We start from the raw sequence: 22,306 nt of genomic DNA, 5'->3' as shown, positions 1-22,306 counted from the left end.
AAGTAAACAAAAGTTTCCCCGTAACCGTCAATTGCAAGTTACAGATTACTCATTTTGTTGACGCATATGCCCTGTGGTATTATTAGTGTTGCTAACTAATTTTTTTTTTTTTTTTTCAAATTATCTGCTTTGTTTTAATCTGCAAGAGAAAGACAATTTCCTTCCTCAACAATCACACGGTCTCCCCAATCTCAATATAAAGAATGCCTACCTCGGTAATTACAGTAGACCCCGAACATTAAAAACATGATGCATGTTCGTGGTGACAATACAAATGTGAAAGAAAACAGAAATCACTTTTCTGAATAGGGAGAGATCACAGGATTAACAGAATATTCACCAAACTTTACATAAAACTGTTTTGACATCTAAGTGTTTCCATCCAAGTCCCCACAACAGAGAGTGGACACTCAAAAACAGATCACTGCCGACTGGTTTGGGAACAATAATGTCCTTATTCCTTTTCAAACTTGAAGAGAGAATAACTAAAACCTCTTACAAAAAGTTGAACACAGACAAAAAAAAGCCAATTAAAAAGTGTACCACTTGAGTTTCACCGCGGTCGTCCCTTGGCAGTAAACCTGCTGCTACCCAGTGCTTTCTGCTTCCTTATCTGAGCGCGGTGAAATTGAAGGAGCTTCGAGCACCTGAAGTGACTCGTTAAAGCTCTAATTAGACGCCAGCATCTCGCTGCCTTTTTTTTTTTAATGCCGCCATTGTTCAAAACTGTTTTCAGGCAGAACGAGGCCCAGGGACAATTTCATTCTTCCCCGTTGCCTTGTTTGAAATTTTCTACTTTTCTTTTATTGTTCCCTACGCAGATTGGAGAATCCTACTATCTCTGTGTGGCGTTTTCATGCAAATTTTCAGTTTCCAACAGAAGGATATTTATAAAGCATCACAATATATTTCCCATCTGATTGTCTCCCAATATATCATGATATACTGAATTACAATTCCTGAACTGTGATCTGGATCATGTCTCCGGTATTTTCTGACATAATCAATTTTTTGCTTTGTGTCATAATGCAGTGTTTCAAGGTTTGCATCATTTTCCAAATGTGTGTGTGTGTTTGCGTGTGTGTGTGTGTGTGTGTGTATGATCAGGCACAACATTATGGCTGGTGAGTGAAGTCTGGGTCGGAGCCAATCCTGTAACTCTTGTGGGGTTTACTCACTCTACAGTTGTCAGTATCTGTCAAAAGGGATTTAACAAAGAAAAAAAACACAGCAACCGGATCACAGGCTCACTGATGTAGTCCCATGAATGCACCACCTTGTAATTTTCAGGACCTCAATGATCTGTTTTTAACGTAATGGTGCCACACAGAGCGTGCCTTGGGAAGCCTGGTGAATCCATTCCTCTAAGACCAGCCGAGACTGCATTAGGGAGACGGTCGTAATGCTCTGATCTGATGCTATGATGTGCTGATCAGCTCACGGTTGTTGCAGGTCTGATTTTCGTGCTTCATTTGTGTTTCATCCTGACTGCCGGTGGTGCGAGGACATTACGACCGACGCTGCTGCTGCTGCTGCTGCAGCTGCAGCGAGGCGCCACGGCGCTGGTGGCGGAGGGAGGATGTGCTCTTCAGACAGGATTATCATCGCTGCACTGGCTGCCCACGCCAGGTCCCTTTGATGTGGAAGTGTTTGAAACTCCTCCAAAAGCAGTTCGTCCCCATTTTTATCTCATTTTTGGAGAAATAGACCGAAGGAGAAGCGATCATTTCCTCAGCGTGATGATGAGGAAACCATTAGAAATGCACTCATATTTGTAATGTGCGCATAATGGCAGGAGCCTGGCTGATGAACTGAGAGGGGAACAGAACTGATCGACCGTTAGGAAAGGGAGGGTGGTAACGAACATATGATTAAAAGCGAGCAATGAATGAATCGAGAGAATTTTGATGGGAAAAGAAAAGCAAGGTGAGAAAGGACCGAAAAAGTAGGAGGAAAATCAAAGTGGAAAGCTGAAAGTAATAGAAAGAGGTAGCAAATAAACAAAAATAGAGGAAACTCCACAGGTAAGCAAGCCAACGAAGAAGAAGGAAAAAAACAAAAAAACAGACAAGACAGATGTCAGACGAACTCCATTAAGCAGCGACGGAGCAGCAGCTGCATGGCAAGGTTTCATCTGAAACAGATAGCTGATGCACTCCCTCAATTTCAAGACTTCATTAAACATCTCCACTTCCACTCATCTCTTAGAAGAACTGTGATTAGTGCCGGCCAGTGTGATAATTTACCTCCATTTACTCTGACCTCTATTCAGGTTGCGCAGCAGGATTTCAAAATGAAAAGTGCGTTTCCAGTTCCCCGATTGGGCCATAAAGCCGCAGGCGCTTTCAGCAGCGCCGAGAGGGGATCCAGAGGCAAAGTAATCCCCTCTTCACCTCTCTGGCTACGTCTCCCCTTTACTTAAATTACACAGAACTTCTACCTCATTGCTTTTGTGCATCACTTTTCAGAACAGCTGCTGAGATGATCAAATTAAGACTTGCAAAGCAGACGCAGGTGATAAATGGAAAAGAAATCATGCCAGGAATTATTTCCATTATGCCAATATATCTCACCAACTTCTGCCACATTCTTCAGATTCATCTCCACATTTAAATGGCCAGAAACCCCAAAGATCTCCAATTGTAACCGTTTTGGAACGATTTAAAGCATAAAAGAACATTAAATGCACCTGGGGGATTAGCTTTAATCAGCATAGACATATCCATAAAACAACTGCAGACCTTTTTTTTTTCTTGATCAAAAATGGATTCATCAAAGTGGATTAAAAGAAGAAAATGTCAACAAGTAAGCAGAGACACATGAACGTTGTTTCTCTCCTGAGCTGGCCGCCTCTCTGTAGAGAAAACATGAGGAAGACTCATGCAGCCGCTCCTGGTTCACTGAACCTCTAAATCAAAATCTGATTGAAGCAGCACATATAAAAAAGGTTGGTTCACCCAGGCAATACGACAGACACTCTTTTTTTTCTCAGGGAGAAATATCTCAATATAAGATACCAACAATGCTTTCTTAAAAAAAAAAAAAAAAAAAAAAAAAAAAAAAAACGAAAGAAAGACCTTTGGCACCTTTCCTACCTCTGATTTATCTATGTATTTATTCAAGTATTTCTGTAATGTATACATACTTATAAAGGAGCTCTATATTACTATTAGTGTGCAAAATTTTGAAATTTTGGATTCTTTAACAGTTTTGGTGATGCCATGGTTTTACGCCTCACAGAACTTTGAGGTTACAAATTAAGAGTGACACAAATATGAAAACCAGACAAAAAAAACCTGCTGCATTAGAGCTGCTTCAGGACTCTGGATCATTTCCTGGTGAAGCTGCTGTAGCTTCAGGACACCTTTGATGCGTCGAGTCTCTTTCCTTCTTCCTCGCTCTCCATGTTTTACCATTACGTGTCTCTGTCTCTCTAGCTCTCTTCGTCTGTAGGATCTGTGACAGTGGAACTGGACGTTCCTGGTTTGAGCCTCCATCATGTTTGCAGTGAGTAGATGTTTGATTTTCTTAAAGCAATCTGTTCTTCTCGGTCTCTGTTGTCTCCTTTTCTCTCATTTTGTCCACGAACTCCAGCTTGAACAGCAGCTAGTCTGAGTCTGGCTCTGCAGGTTTCTTCCTGCTATTATAGAGTTTTTCCTCTCCACCTTCACTTGTACTTCTTTATGTGAAATTGCTGAATTTTTCTCTGAAAGTGCTATGAGATGACTGTCATTTTGATGCAACATAAATAAAAATAAAATTGAATTTGCAGCTGATACACTGCCCCTCTGGTCTACTTTACGCCGTCATGCTGAACATTTTATCTTTCTACTATAGGAGCAGGGCTAAAACTTGCTGCCCTTTTCATAACAGTTCACCCTCACCAGCAGACCAGGTAAAGAAACCCTCAAATCAACACCGTTTGTTGGACAGATGTGGCTCACTTAGTTGAGTGGTTCCCCAAGGTCAGTAGTTTGATTCCCCATCCAGACCCGGTGAATGTTCATAAGAAAAACCTTTTGTAATAACGTGAGTGTCTAAAATGTTATGAGGTTAGCATGAAGCAGGGGAAATGGGCTTTTTATCGGTGAAGTTCGTGCCTTCTGTACATTCTGGAGCGCTGGTAGTAAAGCTCCCCGGTTAACTCTAAGCTCACACACTGCACACTGTCTGCTTCTTGTTAAGTAGTCACACTACACTTCTGAAACACAACCGGGAAGCTTGCGAAAGGCTTTTTCACTGTGAGAGGCTGCAAGAAGCTTTTAGGTTTTATGTAGCAAATATTTATGTATAGTTTACATTTAATTCTAAAATATGTGTTTAACCTGCGGATGTCCTGATTGGATCAGCAGCATCGGACGGAGACAGATTTTATTTTCCATCGATCTCGGAATAGTAAATTCAGCACATCAGCTCAGTTTTTTTTTTTTTTTTTTTTGCCATGATCTGAGCTCTATTTGTGGAATGCTGCGAACGGCCAAGTGAAAAACACACTGCGTCAGCTTCAGCAACACAGCGGCTCAAATGTCAGCCGTCTGGAAACATCCAGTCCGACCGGTCACTCTCAATATCTGCTTTTAATATCTCGCAATTCAGAGAATGGAGGCATCGGAGCTTCGCTCAATAAAACCAATTTAATACAACAGCTAAAAAGTGAGGATTGAAGAGGGCTGACTAAAGCAACAGATGCGGCGGCTGCTACGCTGAAGCAATAAACTCTAAAGAGGAGGATAAATACCCTCAAGAGTGCGAAATGGCGAGAAGGATTACAGAGGAGGTTGGAAAGCCGCCCGTCTCCAAGGTGGAGAATAAAGGCTTTTGTCAGCTTTTGGAAAAAAATGTGTTTCCTATGCCGCTTTACCAAAATGCATGTGACAGCATAAGAGAGGATCCGAAGCAAGAAGAGACCACAGTTAGTGTTCCTGCAGACATCTGGAGCTGCGACTGGGTCACTGCACACCGGACTCAATCTGACACTTCCCTCCTTAAACTCAGCAGAGCTTCATGAAGCAGAGCTGTGAAGCGGGAAAAGAAAGAAAGGGGACAGCCAGGAGATGACGAACAGCTTGGGAATAAACAAAAAAACAAGTTAGTCACATTTTATGATCAATAAAACCATTTGCAGGTCAATATACTCCAAAAAAAGACCATTTCGAAAAGATTTCTTCTCCAACATTAAGCAACAATATGAACTCCACCTGAAAATGCGCCCCTTCTAGTTCAATCACATATTGTACCCTGCTCTCTGTTCAATAAAAACTGACCTATTATAAGAAATATAGTCAAAAATCCAATGCCTGCAAGAAACTAAAAAAGTAAGTTACGACAACTTTTCAACTGAGCTAATTTAATCACTGTCATTAATCACCTGCAGTGAAAACACCCAGGACAGCTGTTTTGTTTTCTACTACAAACTGGTTTTGGGACATAATATTCACACGCAGACATGCTATCACAGCAAATCCCTCTCTTCTTTTGTGTCCTTGGGCATTATCTGAGAGAGAAAAAAAAACTAATTAGCTTAATGTTTTCCACTTTCTGACCTTCATCACTGAAGTTAGCGCTCTAGCTTCATTAATACTGGTTGGAAACAGCCTGAGGCAAATTTACTCACCTGTCAGGTCGAGTTTATCTGGGAGACAGCGAGAGCGAACGCAGGATTTTTCCTCACAAAGCTTCCAAACTCCAAATTGCTCGATAAACTCTGTGGTGTATTGGAGTCAGCTCTCTGTGCTTGGTTATGAAGATTCTGTGATATTTTTATTGAGCTGGTTGTTGTTGTCGGGATGAGTAAAAAGACTGCAGCCTCACCTCTATATGAGTGTTAGTGTAGAGGAGTTCTGTCATAAAGACACAACAAGTGTGTATAGCAAACTTCATTATGTGTGTTTGTTACTGGGAAACTGGTGACTATCACAGCCTCAGTTAGAGTGTCAGGGACTCGTGTTTGAATCCTGCTTGTGGAAAGAAAAAACGTCCAATGTAAAAATGACCAAATGACCAAAGTGCATGCTGCTGCAATGACTTCCTGTGGAGACTCATATGAAAGGAAATTGCCAAATAGACTGATTTCAAGCATATTTTAAGTTTTTGAGATAGAATACATAAACATTGGAGCATGCGTGTGTCTATTCGTCTTTCTCTGGATCTGTTTCATCCAAACATCTACGGGCTAATGACGGACACTTTTCCAGCAGTGGATCACATCTGTGCAACAGGTTCGAAGCTGTATTTTTTTTTTCTCTTTCAGATCCTAGAAATACGGTATAAACCCTCAATGTTTTCTCACCATCCCCGCAGGGCGCTGGGCTGAGTGGTGTGGAGTGGGTTCAACCGTTAACTATGGTTTCATCTAAGCTCTTGAGCTGCAGAACCGGGTGAAAGACAGCATTTAGGAGCCTTTAAGAAAATTATGCTGAAGGAAATCTTTGTAAAACGTAAAGGTCAGACAAGCATCTCGCTGTGTCACCACAGCTTGAGCTCATTCAAAACAATGCGAATGACCTGACATGCTTTCTTTTGCGTGCCAGTGCAGCTTTGATTCATTAAATAAGAATTCCCCTCAGTAACGAATGACATTTATGTGCGTGCACAGTCGATCTGAATGTGAGAGCCATCAGCAACATCTTTCAGGGCAAAGACCAGGGAAACGTCAGAGTTGGGTGAGAACCAGTTTAGTCAGGACCCTTCTGCACGCCCTGAGACGTCAGCATTTAACTGTTTGGGACACTTTTGGGTCAGCAGTATGTGACAGTGTGATAAGTTGTGAAGAAGCAGTTTCTTGGGTTGATGCCTTTCGCAAGTAGCCTGGTAAACTGCCAGTACACAGGTGTGTGTGTGTGTGTGTGTGTGTGTGTGTGTGTGTGTGTGTGAGTGTGTGTGAGTGTGTGTGGGCGCGTGCCTGAAAGCCCAAAGTCACTGCTGTCACTAGTCATTTGTCCCTCTGCGCTCGCTCAGACTGTGTGACCGATGCCTGATGCACTTGGTACTTTCTCAGCTCCTGAGCGGCAGGATGAGGACGAGCTGGTCCTCCTCACTCCTCACTGACCCCCTCACCCTTTTCTTTTAATGAAGAACCACACGCTTCTTTCTCTGTAAAGCTGCATGTATAAATGCATAGTTTGAGAATATTTCCAGAAACGGGTGTGACGTCCCTCACCTTCTCAGTGGTTTTAGCTAAAATTAAGAAATGTACTTTCACTGCACACACAAAGTGATATCTACCTTGTTTTTGATCATCATAGCTATAAATTACATCTCTTGACGCCACTTCAGTGACACAGACTGTCTGTAACTATAAAGCTTTCTCGTGGCGTTACGATGATTGGTAGATATGCCAACAGCAGAAAACAAAGTAACAGCTGTAAAACAAATGTGAAGAAATTAAGTTTCAAATCTAATTTATTTTTCCCTCTGAGCTTCATCTCACCTCCCTCTTGGTTGATACATGTGGTGACAAGGTTGTTTGTTTCTTCTCTAGACTTTGATAGCAGCAATAAAGCGACAGTGCTCGAGGCGGCCATGTTGCTTGTTTTGTAACTTTGACGTGAACGCTGGAAACCAGCAATTGGGAATTCCCAAATGGTAGACATTAACGCTCCAAAATCAAGCCCAGTAGGAATCCATGTGTAAAAACTCTATGAATAATCAAACACTTAAAAAATAATGACAGTATAGTTACACTTTTAAATGTTATATGTCATTAGTTAAAGTCAACAATAAAGCTTCACCATTGTTGAAGTAAAAGCTTTAAAAGCTTATTTTGAACTTGGAAACCAAATTTGTACCTCCTGAGCTTCCTTTCATCATCCTGGTTGATATGTTTTGTGATGAAGTCTCATCAATGATAACCCATAGAAAGCCACAATCATCACCTTTCTGAGAAAAACTGGGGACATGCGGCAGATTATGACAGCTCCAACACACTGGGTGAGTAGTTGTAGAAATTCTGATTTAAAACTGTTTTTCTCAAGGCAATCTTTCATAGTCGTTAACAATATCTGAAAACGATCTACATTCAGAGAGAAAGACACTGTTGAACAAGAGACTAACATCACAGCCACCACTTCAAACGTCACCAAGCCCAAAGAGACTGATCTGCTTTCTCTGAGCTTGAAATAACATAAAGGTACAAATTTGAGTAAAAATTTGGTTTTTCGTCAAGTATGTGACCAAAACACTGCTTGATATACACAAAAGCTACACAACAAACTATCTCTGGGTATTTAGAACTGCCAGACTCTTCATGAATGTGTCGATCTTACTTCAAGCACACACCAAATAGAGCTCAGGTATTAAAAATAATTCACTATGTCATACTTGAAGTCATGAAGATTCTAACTGTGACAGTTTACCATTTGGGAAAGTTCCGTTTATCAATAACAAACATGGCCGCTGCTGTGTTGCTGATGTGAGATCATGTGCATCAATCAAGAGGAGAAAATGAAATGGCATCTGTGCACATCTGCGCACATCTGCTGTACAGCTGCTGGTTTCCCTGCAGCTGTTGACATGTCTACATACATACCACTGTAGGTCCGCCGTGTGTTTCACTGAAGAGTCGTGATCGAAGGGTACGAGGAAAGTACAGTGTAGAGAAAAGTGTAACTTTGACGGACGTAAATGCAAATGGACAGAGTCCAGTTTTCCACATTTATTTCCCAGTAGGAAGTGGGGCCTTTTCTAATTCCCAGTTACTCATGAATGCACCGTTTTTTGGTTGTTTTTGAAAATTAAAGCTGCAGGCAAAAAGAGAGCAGTGATCGCACTACTGGAAAGGTTTCATTAAACAAAATACCATCGTTCATGGTTCAAATGGATTTTATAGAGGAAACCACACATAAGTTTTAAAGAGCAATTGAGTGTCATGCTCTCAACCTGTGTGTGTGTGTGTAAATATATAATGATACTTGGAGTCACACATTATGGAAACACAAAACTTTTCAATGACTCCTTTCTGCACCAGCAGCAGTTCTGACAAAACTTAATAGTGATTATATAGGCTCAATTTGTGTATTTGAAGGAGGGTAAAAGGGTGGTCCAAAAGATTGTGAGTGGGTAACAGAAACTGGCTACAACAACAACAACTGACTGTATCACCGACTTGATCATGTGATTCATTCACCGACTGGCCCGTAACTCCTGCAGCAACTGTTGGTTCAGTGAACTTGAGGAGAGAAAACATGCATGAATGCACCAATCACAGTGCTGCTGCCATCGCTGTCGAATTAAACTGGATAGTGACAGAAAAGAGGAACAGAGTTCACTGCAGCTCTTCCCGGTCTCCTCGAGGTCTAAGTGCCGCGCATTATGGAAATGGTCATCACCCAAGCTGCTGCAGGTGCAGGAGTCACGCGAAATTTCAATGAAAGCCCACGTCGGGTACTTTTCTCTTTCTTCTCTATGGAGACAAATTTAGAGTAAGATGCTGAAGGCTGAGTATTCACGACCATGCACACAATCCCCTGCAGATACGCTATCATTACCCACAATCACTCTGCGTCGTGTAAGGGAGCGTGGATGAGGAGCCTTGTGGGTATCAAACAGTAACGCAGGAGGTGAGCTTTGCCTCTGCAGAGAATCCTGTTTTGGATGATTGGATTGTCTAACTTTCGTAACGTATTATTGACTCATGCACTGAAACTAGCATGCATTCTCTGATCAGATTTCCAATTCTGAGTCTGGTGAAAGCTGAAAGTTTTCTGCGATGCCGGCAGCCTCGGACGTGTGTGTTTGCTGAACGCACCTGTGCCACGGCCACTTGCGTCTGCTGCTGCTGCTGCTGGAGCTGCTGCTGGAGCAGCTGGATCTGGTGGTGCACAGACAAGGGGGCGCTGGGCGGCAGCGTGCCGGAGGCCGGGAGCAGCATCCTGGGGCTGGACAGGAGTAGAGAGGCTTCCTCTGAAGCCTGCCGCCAGAGAGAGAGACAGGAGGAAAGGTCAGTATCTTTGGGGGAATACCACTTGCGTATGTGGGTAGACAAGTGCAAAAAAAAAAAGAAAAAAAAAGTGGCTGCTTATGTTTTCAACTCTTGTCATTAAAACAGTGAAAGAGACGCAACACATACACACACACACACACACACACACACAAAAGAAAATCCTATTGAATAAATAAACATAATCAGGACAAGCAAAGGCGTCAATAAAAAGCCTTGGAGAACAAGTCATCATCAAAACAAGAGTCTGAATTTGAAATGTGGAGCCGCTGATGAGCTGCTCCAGCGTGGAATGAGGGATGCTGACTGAGAATGCAGATCAGAAGCCCTGAAATGCTCCGCTCCAGCAATGATGAGCTTTGGGACTCCGTTCTCCTTCATCCAAAGCCATGAAGCATCCTAACTGTTTTGAGGCCTTAGTAACCCGCTGCACATTGTGCCCCCTCCATCATTCAACCAGTCAGAAATGCATCAGCATTTGCGGATATGTCGCTGTAATCACGATACGATAAGACCAAAGCGATAGACACGTCGGGATGACTCCTAAACCGCGAACACGCGGCTTAAAATAGCCACCCGCCTGAGAAAGAAAGAGTTTCTGCCCAAAGCTCAGAGGGATGAAGTGCAGGCACACAGTTACTTGTTTTCACTCAGTCGAGTTTTCCACAGTGAGAGTTAACCGGTACATAAAGGGAAGAGAAAGTCTCTCTGGGAATGGCCCCGACGCTTTGGTGTAGAGCAGAGAAACAGAGTCACGGCCGTGTGGCGTCCAGCATAACGACAGAATAAGTCCATGGCCCCATTTCATACTAATCCTTTTTGCAAAAACACTGATAAAATACTGACACTGCATGAGTACTCATGCAAGTAAATTGAGTTCCTTTATGCTGTTAACTGGTAAAAAGCTCGTTTGTGACTGGAATGTCCCGCTTCACCAGGAATAGTCTCGACAGACTTGAACTTGTTTGACCTAACGGAGGACAATTAGCAGAACACATCCTGCACAGGTCACATCTACACTCTGCCCAATTTAGAGCCTTGATGTATTCTAATGTGATTTTTGCTTGAAAGCCTGAGAACCAAGCGTGAATCTCCACAGGCACAGGGGGAACATGCAAACTCCACATAATAAATTTCAACAAGACGCTTTTACTGAGCAAACCCAACACATGAACCAACACCGTGCCATGCAATGTCGCAGACGTCTACCACCAAATACAATATTTTAATTATCTTAATAAACGGTCCACACTGATGAGTTAACATGAGTTGATCCATTAACACAGAATAAACCCCCAGAACGTCTCTGGCAGCACATTTCAAGCAATTCGTCCAAGCAGAGTGGACATTGTGTGTGTACAAATGAATGATCGATTCGGATGTGACAGAACTCGACGTGGAAGACAGTAAACTTCACGATGGCTGTCTCAACACGAAATCTAAGAACAAAAAATACCAACACAGAAAAGCAGACCAACGCAAAGGGTTCTGCATACTCTGCAGGAAGGATCTTTCCTTTCCCCCGAAGCACTTTCAGCTTAAAATAGCACGTTAAGACCAAGAAGGATGGAGCAATCTGCTGACTACTCTCAGTTGCGGGCGACGCTGTAAATAAGACGCAGTTTGCTCTCCTCTCGGATAACGTCGACAAGTTTGTCTTAGAAGCTAGTTGGAAAATTAGTAACAGGGTTACATTCATGTCAATAAATGTTTGTTTTGAAAAAGAGATGTTTTTTGTTAACAGTGTTAATTTTGTCAACGAGAACTTAAATGAAAACTATTCGTTGACGACCATTTATTCTGTGACTAATTAGTGACAAGAAGGTAAACTCAATAAGTAATGGCAACAAAAACTAAAACAAAATCTCTGAACATCATGAACTGACGAGTAAAAATGTGACGAAAAAGCTGACGCTGGCCGCCGGACAAGCTGGGTTAACCATCCTCACGCCGGGCTCACTGGCAGCACCGGAGCACTGTCACTCAATGCAGTATTTGTTGTGCTGCTCTTCTTCTTCTTCTTCTGTGATGTTTTACAGCAGCTTGCATCCCGTTGGTTGCATTACCACCACCTGCTGGTCATTATGATTGGAGCGTTTTTCTTGCAGGTTGTCATTCGTTGTAAGAATTTACAGAAAGAATCTGAAGTTCATGTATTTAATTTTTTTCTAACAAGCCTTAGATATTCATATTTATGATACAAGAGTTATATGATACACTCTAAATTTAAATATCCAAACATAATTAAAGATATGCTTACAGTGGAGTTTTTACAACCGTGACAAATATCCTTTTGCAGTCCGGCTACTGTGGTTTTATGTTGTGTTGTTTTTACATGTATATGTATGTTGATGGAGCACTTTGCCCAAGACAAATTTCCCACTGGGACAATAAAGTTTTCTATCTATCTATCTATCTAATATACTAAAGTACAACAAAACTGTCAAATTTGATCAAGACTAAAACTAATTTCCACAGACTAAATTTTGACTAAAACAAAACAAAAATAAAAAACTAAAATGTGACTTTAACTAAATCCAGTCTTTGGTGAGGGACTAAAACTAAAATGAAATGAAAAATTCATATCAAAATAAACACTGTTTGTTGACATAAACAGATAAAGATGTTTAACGAACATGGGTATTATTCAGTTGAAGTGGCGACTCCTGATTGTCTGTAGATGTTACTGCTTGTATGTGTGTTATTGTCTGCCTCACTGCGCTGGCTGTTACTGAGACCGGCGTCATATACAGGGAACTTCAGTCAGCGTTAGCTTCCACAGGCCCGAGCCCCAAAACAGGTTGCAAAATGTTCTCAGTATACAATGTTCCCCAAAATCAGCTTCTGTTTTCTCTCCTTTAAATCCTAACAGCTGCTCGGCTGCAAGCTGTGAATGAGCGCTCGCAGCAGGGTTCTGAACAAAACGCCAGTGCTTCACTACAACCTGGAAATGAGGAAGTGCTTGAATGTGTGAGACACCGAGGGGTCGGCGAACCGGGCGCCACCTGATTAAATTGAACCTGAATCTGCTCGGAGGAACTGAAGCCAGAACACTTCCCCATCTGTCTCTCCTCTCGAGCACCGTCTGGTGACGAACAGACAGCGACGTGAGCGCGCTCACCAAGTCCAGGCACACACTGCGCCGCAGTGATATATGACTGATGGCCTGTCTGAGACGCATCTTTTAGGTTAATGAGAGGGAATTATCCAAGTTGACAGGTAGTTTGGTGTCATCATGTAATGAATAGTAATTCAGAGGTGTGTGTGTGTGTGTGGCCTACTTTTATACACTTCTATACTGACAGGGACCAAAACCTGATCGCATACTAATCCACAGGGACACACACCACTGTGGGGACAAAAAAGATGGGTGTGCACATGAGGAAAACTAATACATATTCAGGATACATATTGGGGTGAAGACACGCTTTAAGGTCATCAGGGTGACGTTAAAGACGGGTCCATGCAAGACATGGCTAAATGTAAAGTATGTCTGCAGGACAATTACAGCAAGTGGCCTTTACTCACAGTGCCAATCTTAACTAGTTTAGCAGTCTCAGGATGTGCTTTACACACACACACACACACACACACACACACACACACACACACACACACACACACACACACACACACACACACACACACACACACACACACACACACACACACACACACACGCACGCGCACACATTGCTGTGTGGAGGCAAGATATCTACATCTTAGTTTCTATTAAATCTAAAAGAAGATAATCCAACACATTTTCCACTGAAGGGAAGCACACCTCCATATAGGAATCAGGTTGAGTTACAAGTTCGGATCCTGAGAAGTCATGGAAACACAAAGTGTGTGTGAGATTGTTGATGAGAATGATGTGCCTCTCCGCCACAGAGAGATATCAGTCACTCTGAGAAACCTGAAGCACCTGCTTGGCGGCTAAAAGGAGGCATTTCAAGAAGGACGGCAGCAGCAGCAGCAGCTCTGAAAGTGTGAGCGCCGTCATGCAAACAGAGAAGTCTCGGCAACTGGAGGAGAGCATGAGACGACTCAGCACTTGAAAGTAACTGAGAGGAAAAACGATGACATGTTTGGTTTTCAGGCACTGTGGACTCAGGAACTCCACCCAATTATAGTGAAACAGAACGAGGAGGCAGACATAAACAGGCTGTCGGCGGCGGGAGCAGCAGAATGAGACATAACACAGATGGAAAAGAAATTCTGAATGTATATTTGAGCAGTTGTCTCCAACTTCTCCCCACACGCACACACACACACATGCAGAGAAAAAAAAAAACACTGTTTCCATCCCACATGACAATGCCCATTTTACCCTCGAGCCATTCTGAGAAAGTATTCATATTTTCTGCTGTAGAAATAACTACTGAACCATCCAACAAATGGTCATGGTTGGTAAATCCACTTCACTTACTGTAAATACACACACACTGTGCCAAAGTGGAGTCTAAATTCAGATTCAGTCAAAATTAGATGTGCACCCATGAAGCCTCTGTGTGTGGAGTCTGCATGTCCTCCCTGTGCATGAATGGGTTTCCTCTGGGTCCTCCGGGTTCCTCCCACACTCCAACAACATTACTGTGAGGCTGACTGGTGATCCTAAACTAGCGACGTGTGAATGTGAGTGTGTGTGTGAGATGGTGCGGTTGACGGACTGGCGACCTCTCCAGGGGGTATTCTTGTTGTTTGCAGGGATTTTCTCCACCTGAACAGCATGTATAGGATGCATGAGGTAATAAAGGCTTGTTGACTCAAAACCTGACTAAAAGTAAGATCAGGTTTAAATGTTAAGACATAATTGGGAAAGTTTTAGTGTCACTGCTCACAAAAAACAAAACAAAACAAAAAAATCCTGTCACACAGCTTGAAGGAAACACCCTGAAATCTCTACCAAAACAAATAAAAAGGGTAATGAAAGAGTGAGAGCATTCTTCCTTCTGGGGTAAGCACTTCTTTTTTCTTTTAAGTTAAAGTCTGTCACCTTGTTTTGACCTGTAATTAAATAGTCCCCTCCAGCCAAGTCCCATAATTCCAAAAAATGCCACAGCAGAGTGAGCCAAAACAGCTATGAAGATCGGATGCCAAATCATTCTCAGAAACCAAAGGATGCCTGGAGTGCCCTCACACAAAATAAAGGTTGACTGAGGCTGGGTTTTTGCAGCTGTCGGGGTACAAAAAAAAAAAAAGAAAAAAAAAGAAAAGAAAAAAAAAATCCATATCAAGTGTGTTAAATAGAGCAGAAAAACGGGGGGTTGGAGGCATTCAGGGTTGAAGATTACATTTGTAATCATTTTATGTGCTAGAAAATAAATCCCATTCATAATAAAATGCTTGAACAGTGAGGGGAGCGATCTATTTTATAGGTTAATTTTACTTTGCAGTCTCATTCAGATTAATTAATGCAAACTAACTGGAATGATGAATGAATTAAATTGATATTATACACTGTGACAAAGACAAAAAGGGTAGAAAAAGGATTCGGTCCATTAGGAAAGACCCTCATGTGTTCACGTTTTTGTTCCTACAACAGAAATAATACACAGCCATGAGCACATGCGACCAGCAGGACACAGTTGTCAACGTAATGCATTTCTTCATTTAAAGCGGAGTGTAAAAATCACAATAAACCTGAATTAAACAACTGTGAGCTCAAGTCTCACACAGGAGGCCTGCCTTCGAGTTATGGACGTCACTCCCTTTACACAACAGCAACGTTTTGAGAAAGACGTCTGTTTACACGGAAACAGCAACAACGCAGAAAACGGCATGGCTGGCATGTGGGGCCACCAGCTGGCGCTATTGTTTGCTTTTGAAATAAAACCACACACGCACATTCACGCTCATAGAAGAGTACAGTACATTAACAATGGGAGATACCAGGACCAGGAAATCTGGACTGGGAGTCATGACACTCTGGAGATAAAACACTGTTCTTACTGTTTATCTCGTTGCATTTCAGAAAAGTTGTGTTTTCTTGTGTTTATACAGAGGCAGAGTTAGAATCTCAACAAGTTCCACCTTGGGAGTTGTTGTTTTCAGTTGCAAATTTTTGGTGGCAGGTTTGACTTGTTAACTTTGATATTTGTTTTTGTGACATTAAAAAAAAAAAAAAACAAACACCACTGCGTTGAGGAAAACAAGCAAAGGAGTATCTATTTTCCCAGGGTAATTTGTAATTTGAATCAGGTCACAACACTCTCCTCATGCCATCACCTTCAAATTCAATTATTTTACACACACACACACACACACACACACACACACACACACACACACACACACACACACACACATGAACACACACACGAACACACACACACACACGTGTGTATCCTGGAGCACGTGGTTGGCAGTTTGCTTAGCTAAAACACACTTGCAGTGTGTTTATACTCTGTTTACTGTACCGATTGAACAACAACAATCCGCACCTGTTCTCTGAATGCTAAATTTGTTTACCGCAGTTTAAGTCACTTACAGAATACGGCAGAGGGATTAGCCACAACGTGCATGGGGGAGTTAAAGAGGTTGGACAAAAAAAACAAAAAAAACAAAGAAAAGAAAGAAAAAGAAGAAAGAAGAAGCCTTCCACCTAAATTCTTCTTGATAACTGTTTAAGTCTGCTCTGCCAGAGGGAAACTCCACTATTACATCTAATTCCCACCATATCCCGGCTAATACAGCATCTAAGCAGGCAGACTGAGTCTCCTTTTTGTCTTTTAGCCTCCAGTTACACTCATCAGAGGAGCAGGGAGAAACCAGGGGAAGAAAAAAAAAAAAAAAAACCCAAAACGCTTCAGATATAAAACACGGGGAAGGGATACAGAAAAGGAAACTAAAGATAGATGAGGGCGAGGGACAAAGGAAGTTTTCATTTCTCCTCCTACAGCTGTGATTACACTCGCCGCTCTCTGTCTGTCAAACAGGCCGTCTCCTCCCACACACAGGCGGGCAAACAGGTTATAAAACACCAGACGACAGGATCTGGCTTCCCTCACCGCCAACAGGCCGCGCTACAGATTTACAACCTTTATCAAAGGCTCTAAAAAAAAAACAGCCTGGGACTTCACCCGACTGTGACTGTTCCTGCAGTGTCACATCGTATCATTAAGCTCCAGATCCATTACCAAGGCGGTTCCACTCAGGTCTCGTGAAAATGCTCCAACACACCCAAATAACCAAGTTAGGGTGTAAAATTAAGTTTGGGCTTCACTTCAGGATGACTTTATAAGCTGCACTCTGCACCTTCCGAATCATTTTAGGGGGAACCCTGCGAGCTCTGTGTGAAGAGCCACCATTGATTAGAATAATTGACTGGCACGTCTTACTTTAGTTAGCTACTCTTTTTTTGTTTTTTTTCTTCCCCCGCTCTTCTTTGGACCAAGTCCAGATAAGAGGCCTGTGCCCCTCCAGACTGCTGGTATCAAAAAGCTTACTCAAGCTCTGCACCTTAAAACACTGAATTAGATTTCGCTCTCTCCTGAGAGTCCTGTTATTGATGCCCTTTGCAGTGTGGTAAATGTTTAAGAATTGGAAATGCGTCAGTGTGATTTGTGATTCTCCGGCGAGTTTTTCATGGAGATGCGCGGAAAGATGATACTCAACAGAAAAGCTAAACTGTCGGGCTGTATTTCACGGGGAGCGGCGTCCAGCGCAGTGCAACTGTCAGAATGAAGCATCTTAAGGGGTTTTAGGTCGACTCAGCTGAGTGCGGTGCGGCGGCGGCGGGATGGCCGTGAACACTGGAGCTCACCGAAGCGAGAGCGGCTTGAGGAGATGGACTCATGCTTAACTTCGCTTTAAACCAGTTACTGTGGACGTACGCTGCTGAGGACTGGTGAGGAAAACTACCAACAGCAACCAAAACCAAGCCTGTTTACACAAACAAAACACACATTAGCTCGGAGAGTGCTTCTGAGAGGTTTGTGTGCACGTCAGAGATACAACAACGGAGAAACACTTACTTACCTAAACATATTAAAGGCCAAGAAGATACTCACAGATCCTAGCAGAACAGGGCGACGCCAGAAGAAAGCATCATTCATAATCAAAAGGCTGAAATCGCTGATTCCTTCAATTATCCTGGCGGCGTTTGACTCGCAGCTTAGAAACGTAAACACTGAGCCGACTGCCAAACGGGTCAATAAAGAATTAATTTAATGTGGAAGCTAAATTGTGACACAATTTCATAAAAAAATGTCTTTTCTCTTATTGAAAACATTTTCTTTTCCCTGCGGGCATCATGGACATTTTATATTTCTTACTTTTTTATGTTGTTTTGTTTTCATGGTTTACAGTGTTATTTTGCTGTGCGGCTTGTATAGTTTGCTACTTCCAGTGTTCTGGCTTCTCCCAATGTTCCGTGCTGAATTATATTTCCTTGACAGACAGATTTTCTTTTTATTTAGTGATGATTTGTTTATTATGTTGTTGACTGACTTTATCCATTAATTTGGAAGCTACCGATAAATGAAGTTGTCTGAACTGAGCTGAATAGCAGTTTCTATTCATCATCCTTTCATTTCTTTTTCCTTAAATATGTCAGTGGTTCAAAACACCTGGCCTTGTACTGCTGAACGTTACACAACAACACAGAACAGGTGGAGTTATGAATACAACTGTAAAACAGCACCAGATTGATCAGATGCACCCACAGATCACGGTGGATTACACAAAGTCTACTATAAACTGCATGACCTGCACTCGTCTTTGTTGTGTTCCTGTTGTCCTAAGTAGTCCTCTTCTTCCTCCTTGTGAAGTCGGAGAACAAACGTCAGATATGGACAAGAATAAAAAATAAGAAAAAATGAGAACGGTCTGCAGAAACCGTTCCAGCAAGACACCTGTGAACCTCTCCATCGTGATTTATGATTTGGGGCAGTAAAAGATCAAATTAGAGTCTTCCAGCAGAATTCCCGCCACAGTAAAGCAGTTGTGATTGAGAATTTATTTTATGACGTTGGAGCCATACTTCTTCATAAATTACTCTATGAGCTTCTTTTGCCCTGCTCTGTCCAATGTAGCGTGCTGAACTCTTTATTGGTGAACATAAAACTTGTGTGTAATTTGGCAATATAAACGTAAAAGCCTCTTTGTTCATTTTTAGGCTTTTGCATTCATACGCTTCCCTACATATTTCAATTATTCTTGAAAAGAAAAGTTTATTTCAAACCAACAGGTTCTAATTTCTTTTATGAAAAGCTGCAGATCTGGAAATATTGATAAAAAAATCTTTATCAAGTCGCATGTATGGCTTAAATTCACAAATCTTATTAGTTCCCCATTCTTTCTAAATCTAAATTCCTAACATTAGTTTTAAGTCACAATCTGCACTGCTGGAAGTTGCGTTCCTCTGTTCGCTTATCGTTGCTGTTCACGAGGAAAATGGGCTCAATGTCTCATTAATAAAACATACGCCGATCAACGACCACATGAGAGCAGTCATGTCAGTACGGCGTTCAGTAAACGCCTCATTAACGGGGTTTTTCATCACTTTCTGCAGCAGCACCGGATGACAGCAGAAACACCTGAAAGTGTGCCACGCTCACAATAAAAGAGGGTTTTTGTTACAGATATCTGCGGTTGAGCCGGTTCATGGAAGCATGATGCTTTTCCAGAGGCAGTTTGGATCGCAGTGGCAGCAGTGTGTGTGAATGCAGACCGAACCAAAGCCCAACGCTGAAACCTGAAGCCTGCACGCCACCTTGAAGCCTTCTCAACAGGGTCTGGTTGTTTTGTGAAGCAGACTGAAAATAAAAGGAGACTCTGCTTTTCAAGTTGTTTGGAAGAATCTTTGAGTGAAGCTGATCACTGTGGGCGGATTTTTTTCATGCCTCTTTAGTCTTTTTTATCTCTAACTGCATATTTATGTTTTATCTGATTGCTGTAAAACTCTGTTCATGAAAGGTGATACATAAATGGACTTCAGTTCATTCAACCCTTCATTGATTTACCAGCACAGTTAATACTGACCCTGGAATTATTTCAACAGTGGAGCAAAACAGACGCTGTTTTCATCACACATTAATACTGTAATATGTGATGTATTTATCCCTGTATTGACAGGAGCTGTGAGTTGGTTTTCTCCTGGTTCCAGCTGTGTCTTTCCTCTTAGAGCAATCCTCAGCTGATCAAATTGATCCTTCACTCACTCTTGTGTGTCCTGAACTTCGCCACTGCTGCTGGATTCACTTTGTGGAAAAACTTACACTGCTTTATTGAAAAATAAACACAGCGCCGAGATGCATAGATGGGTGTAACAGTGCTCTAATGAATACCTATGATTTGTTCATTTAAACAATGCAGTGGACACACCCAAATGAATCGGCACCATTCTGGACGTATCTCTAAAATGTGACTTTCCGACTGTAGGATATAATTCATGGCACTGAATAATGTCCTCATGCTAGAGGGCACCTTCGTTGTGAAATTCAAATGCTAGTTAGTTGAAAGGATATTTCTGCAAGGTCTTACAAAGCATGAAGGTTAAATAAAGAAGCTATTTGAATTTCAACGGACTTGCTGGATGAAGAAGCCTAATTTCTAACACGCCAGGCTACAGTGCACTGGCCCAGCCTGCTGCTGACCACATGATAATGCTATTTTAGAGACTTTTCATTTCCTTTCCAATTTCTATTGATTGCTTTCAATTTCAGCACAATATTTGGTGTTTTTTTTCTTTAAATGTTTTTTTTTTCCTCCAAGGAAAAAAAACCCCACAGTATTCACATGAGACAGAGCTTCCCAGCTTCTTGTACAGCCAGTCTGAACCTATTTGTTTTATTATTACTCATGAACAGTGTCTTTTCAGGCTGTCTTTGATGTTGTTTCAACACTGCTTTGCCCAAAACAATCCTGAACAAAACTTTGTGTTACCGTAATGGACAGCTGCCCTACTGATCATGCTGGGCTGTCAACAGTAGAGACGGTTTCTTAGAGGTCTGTTGGTTGTGATGCAGACTGTGTCGTCAGCAGTGACCTGAGCCTGAAGAGAGTCTTTGAAAAGGCAACTCTTTGAAAACAGTTCCCGAGTTTCAACCTCTCTAACAATCAGACACAATATCAGTGTAAACAGGGGAAAATGCAACTTTCTGAAAACACTCCGTCTCCATGTAAACAACAGAAAACACTATTTTTCTGAAACGCTGCTACTGCACATGTACTGTCCAAACAAAAGCTTACAGCACATTGTTTTCTACGTGCATCAGGGCTGGGAGAAAGGTGCATGTGGGACCGACTCCTGTGACTCCTCACAGCTTCAACAACCAAACTAGTCATGCATTCGTTTGTCTTAAATTTGGGAATATTATAATTTCTCCAATCTGTGGACAGTACACTATGTAAAACAGCACTAAACACACCAAACATCCACAACAGAGGCATATATTTAGATAACAAAAAAAAATCGATTAAAGAAAATATTCACTTGATTAGTCAATTACTATTCTGACCAGCTCTAGCACGTGTGTGTTTGTGTGTGTGTGTGTGTGTGTGTGTGTGTGTGTGTGTGTGTGTGTGTGTGTGTGTGTGTGTCATTACAAAGACAAACAACAGGACCAACTCCTGACCCCGCTATATCTTTATCTGTGTTTCTATGCTTGAACTGTATTTGTGTTATCTGAAGCTTTGATCTCCAGAGAGAAAGATCTCTGTTACCTCTTCAGACGATTTCAGTGAATTACTCTTTTTTGGACGAAAAAACACCTCATTATCATATAGTTCTGTAAATATCAGATTATATGATTTTCAAACCTCAAGACAGCATTTTGAAAGATATCTGAATTTAATAAAATAAAGTACAGTCTGATTCACGTTGTGTGCCACTGATTCAATTTTCTTTTCATTATTTGCAGAATAAAATTTGTAAATTGTTGGTGTTCCAGAAATTTCTTTTAGTTGTTAATAAACTATAATACTACTCCTAATACTAGTACTACTAGTACCAATAATAATGCTAGTAGTGAAAGAAAGAGATATACTAGCAGAAAAACAAAATATTACGGCCAACTACAGCGGTTTTGGTGTTGATGCAGTAGCTAATGGCATGTTAGTGGTTTTATCTCCTGAAGTCTTGAACATTTCTGGCATGAACACAGTTCAGTTTAGAAAAGGGCATCAGCGTGAAACAGAGGCTAAGGGAGTGGAAAATCAAGAGATGGAGAACCACAGAGAGAAGGGAGACAGTGTGTGGTCATTTGAGATTGGTGATTCCTCATCAATCCTGGACGAACTTCATCCCATCTGAGGCGAAAAGGTAAATTTTTCACACCAACCACTGGGCAACATGTGTCTTTAATTAGTAAAGTGCAGTGGCTTTAGGCTGGCACGTTGGGGAAGGACATCATGTTTTCATTTGAA

At 41.8% G+C, this 22,306-nt stretch overlaps 1 protein-coding gene across 2 annotated transcripts in view; it reads right to left on the bottom strand.

Moving 5' to 3' along the window:
• nos1apa (nitric oxide synthase 1 (neuronal) adaptor protein a) overlaps window positions 1-22,306 on the bottom strand; it is a 200,774-nt gene that overhangs the window by 15,381 nt on the left and 163,087 nt on the right. For both annotated transcript variants that reach the window (XM_030082958.1, XM_030082959.1), the window contains exon 8: window positions 9,746-9,907. In XM_030082958.1, the coding sequence (XP_029938818.1) occupies window positions 9,746-9,907 (162 nt within the window). The remainder of the gene's footprint in view (window positions 1-9,745; window positions 9,908-22,306) is intronic.

The sequence above is a fragment of the Salarias fasciatus genome, chromosome 23 (genome assembly GCF_902148845.1).
Source record: "Salarias fasciatus chromosome 23, fSalaFa1.1, whole genome shotgun sequence".
In the NCBI taxonomy this organism is placed as follows: domain Eukaryota; kingdom Metazoa; phylum Chordata; class Actinopteri; order Blenniiformes; family Blenniidae; genus Salarias; species Salarias fasciatus.
This window is presented reverse-complemented; position numbering and strand designations above follow the sequence as displayed.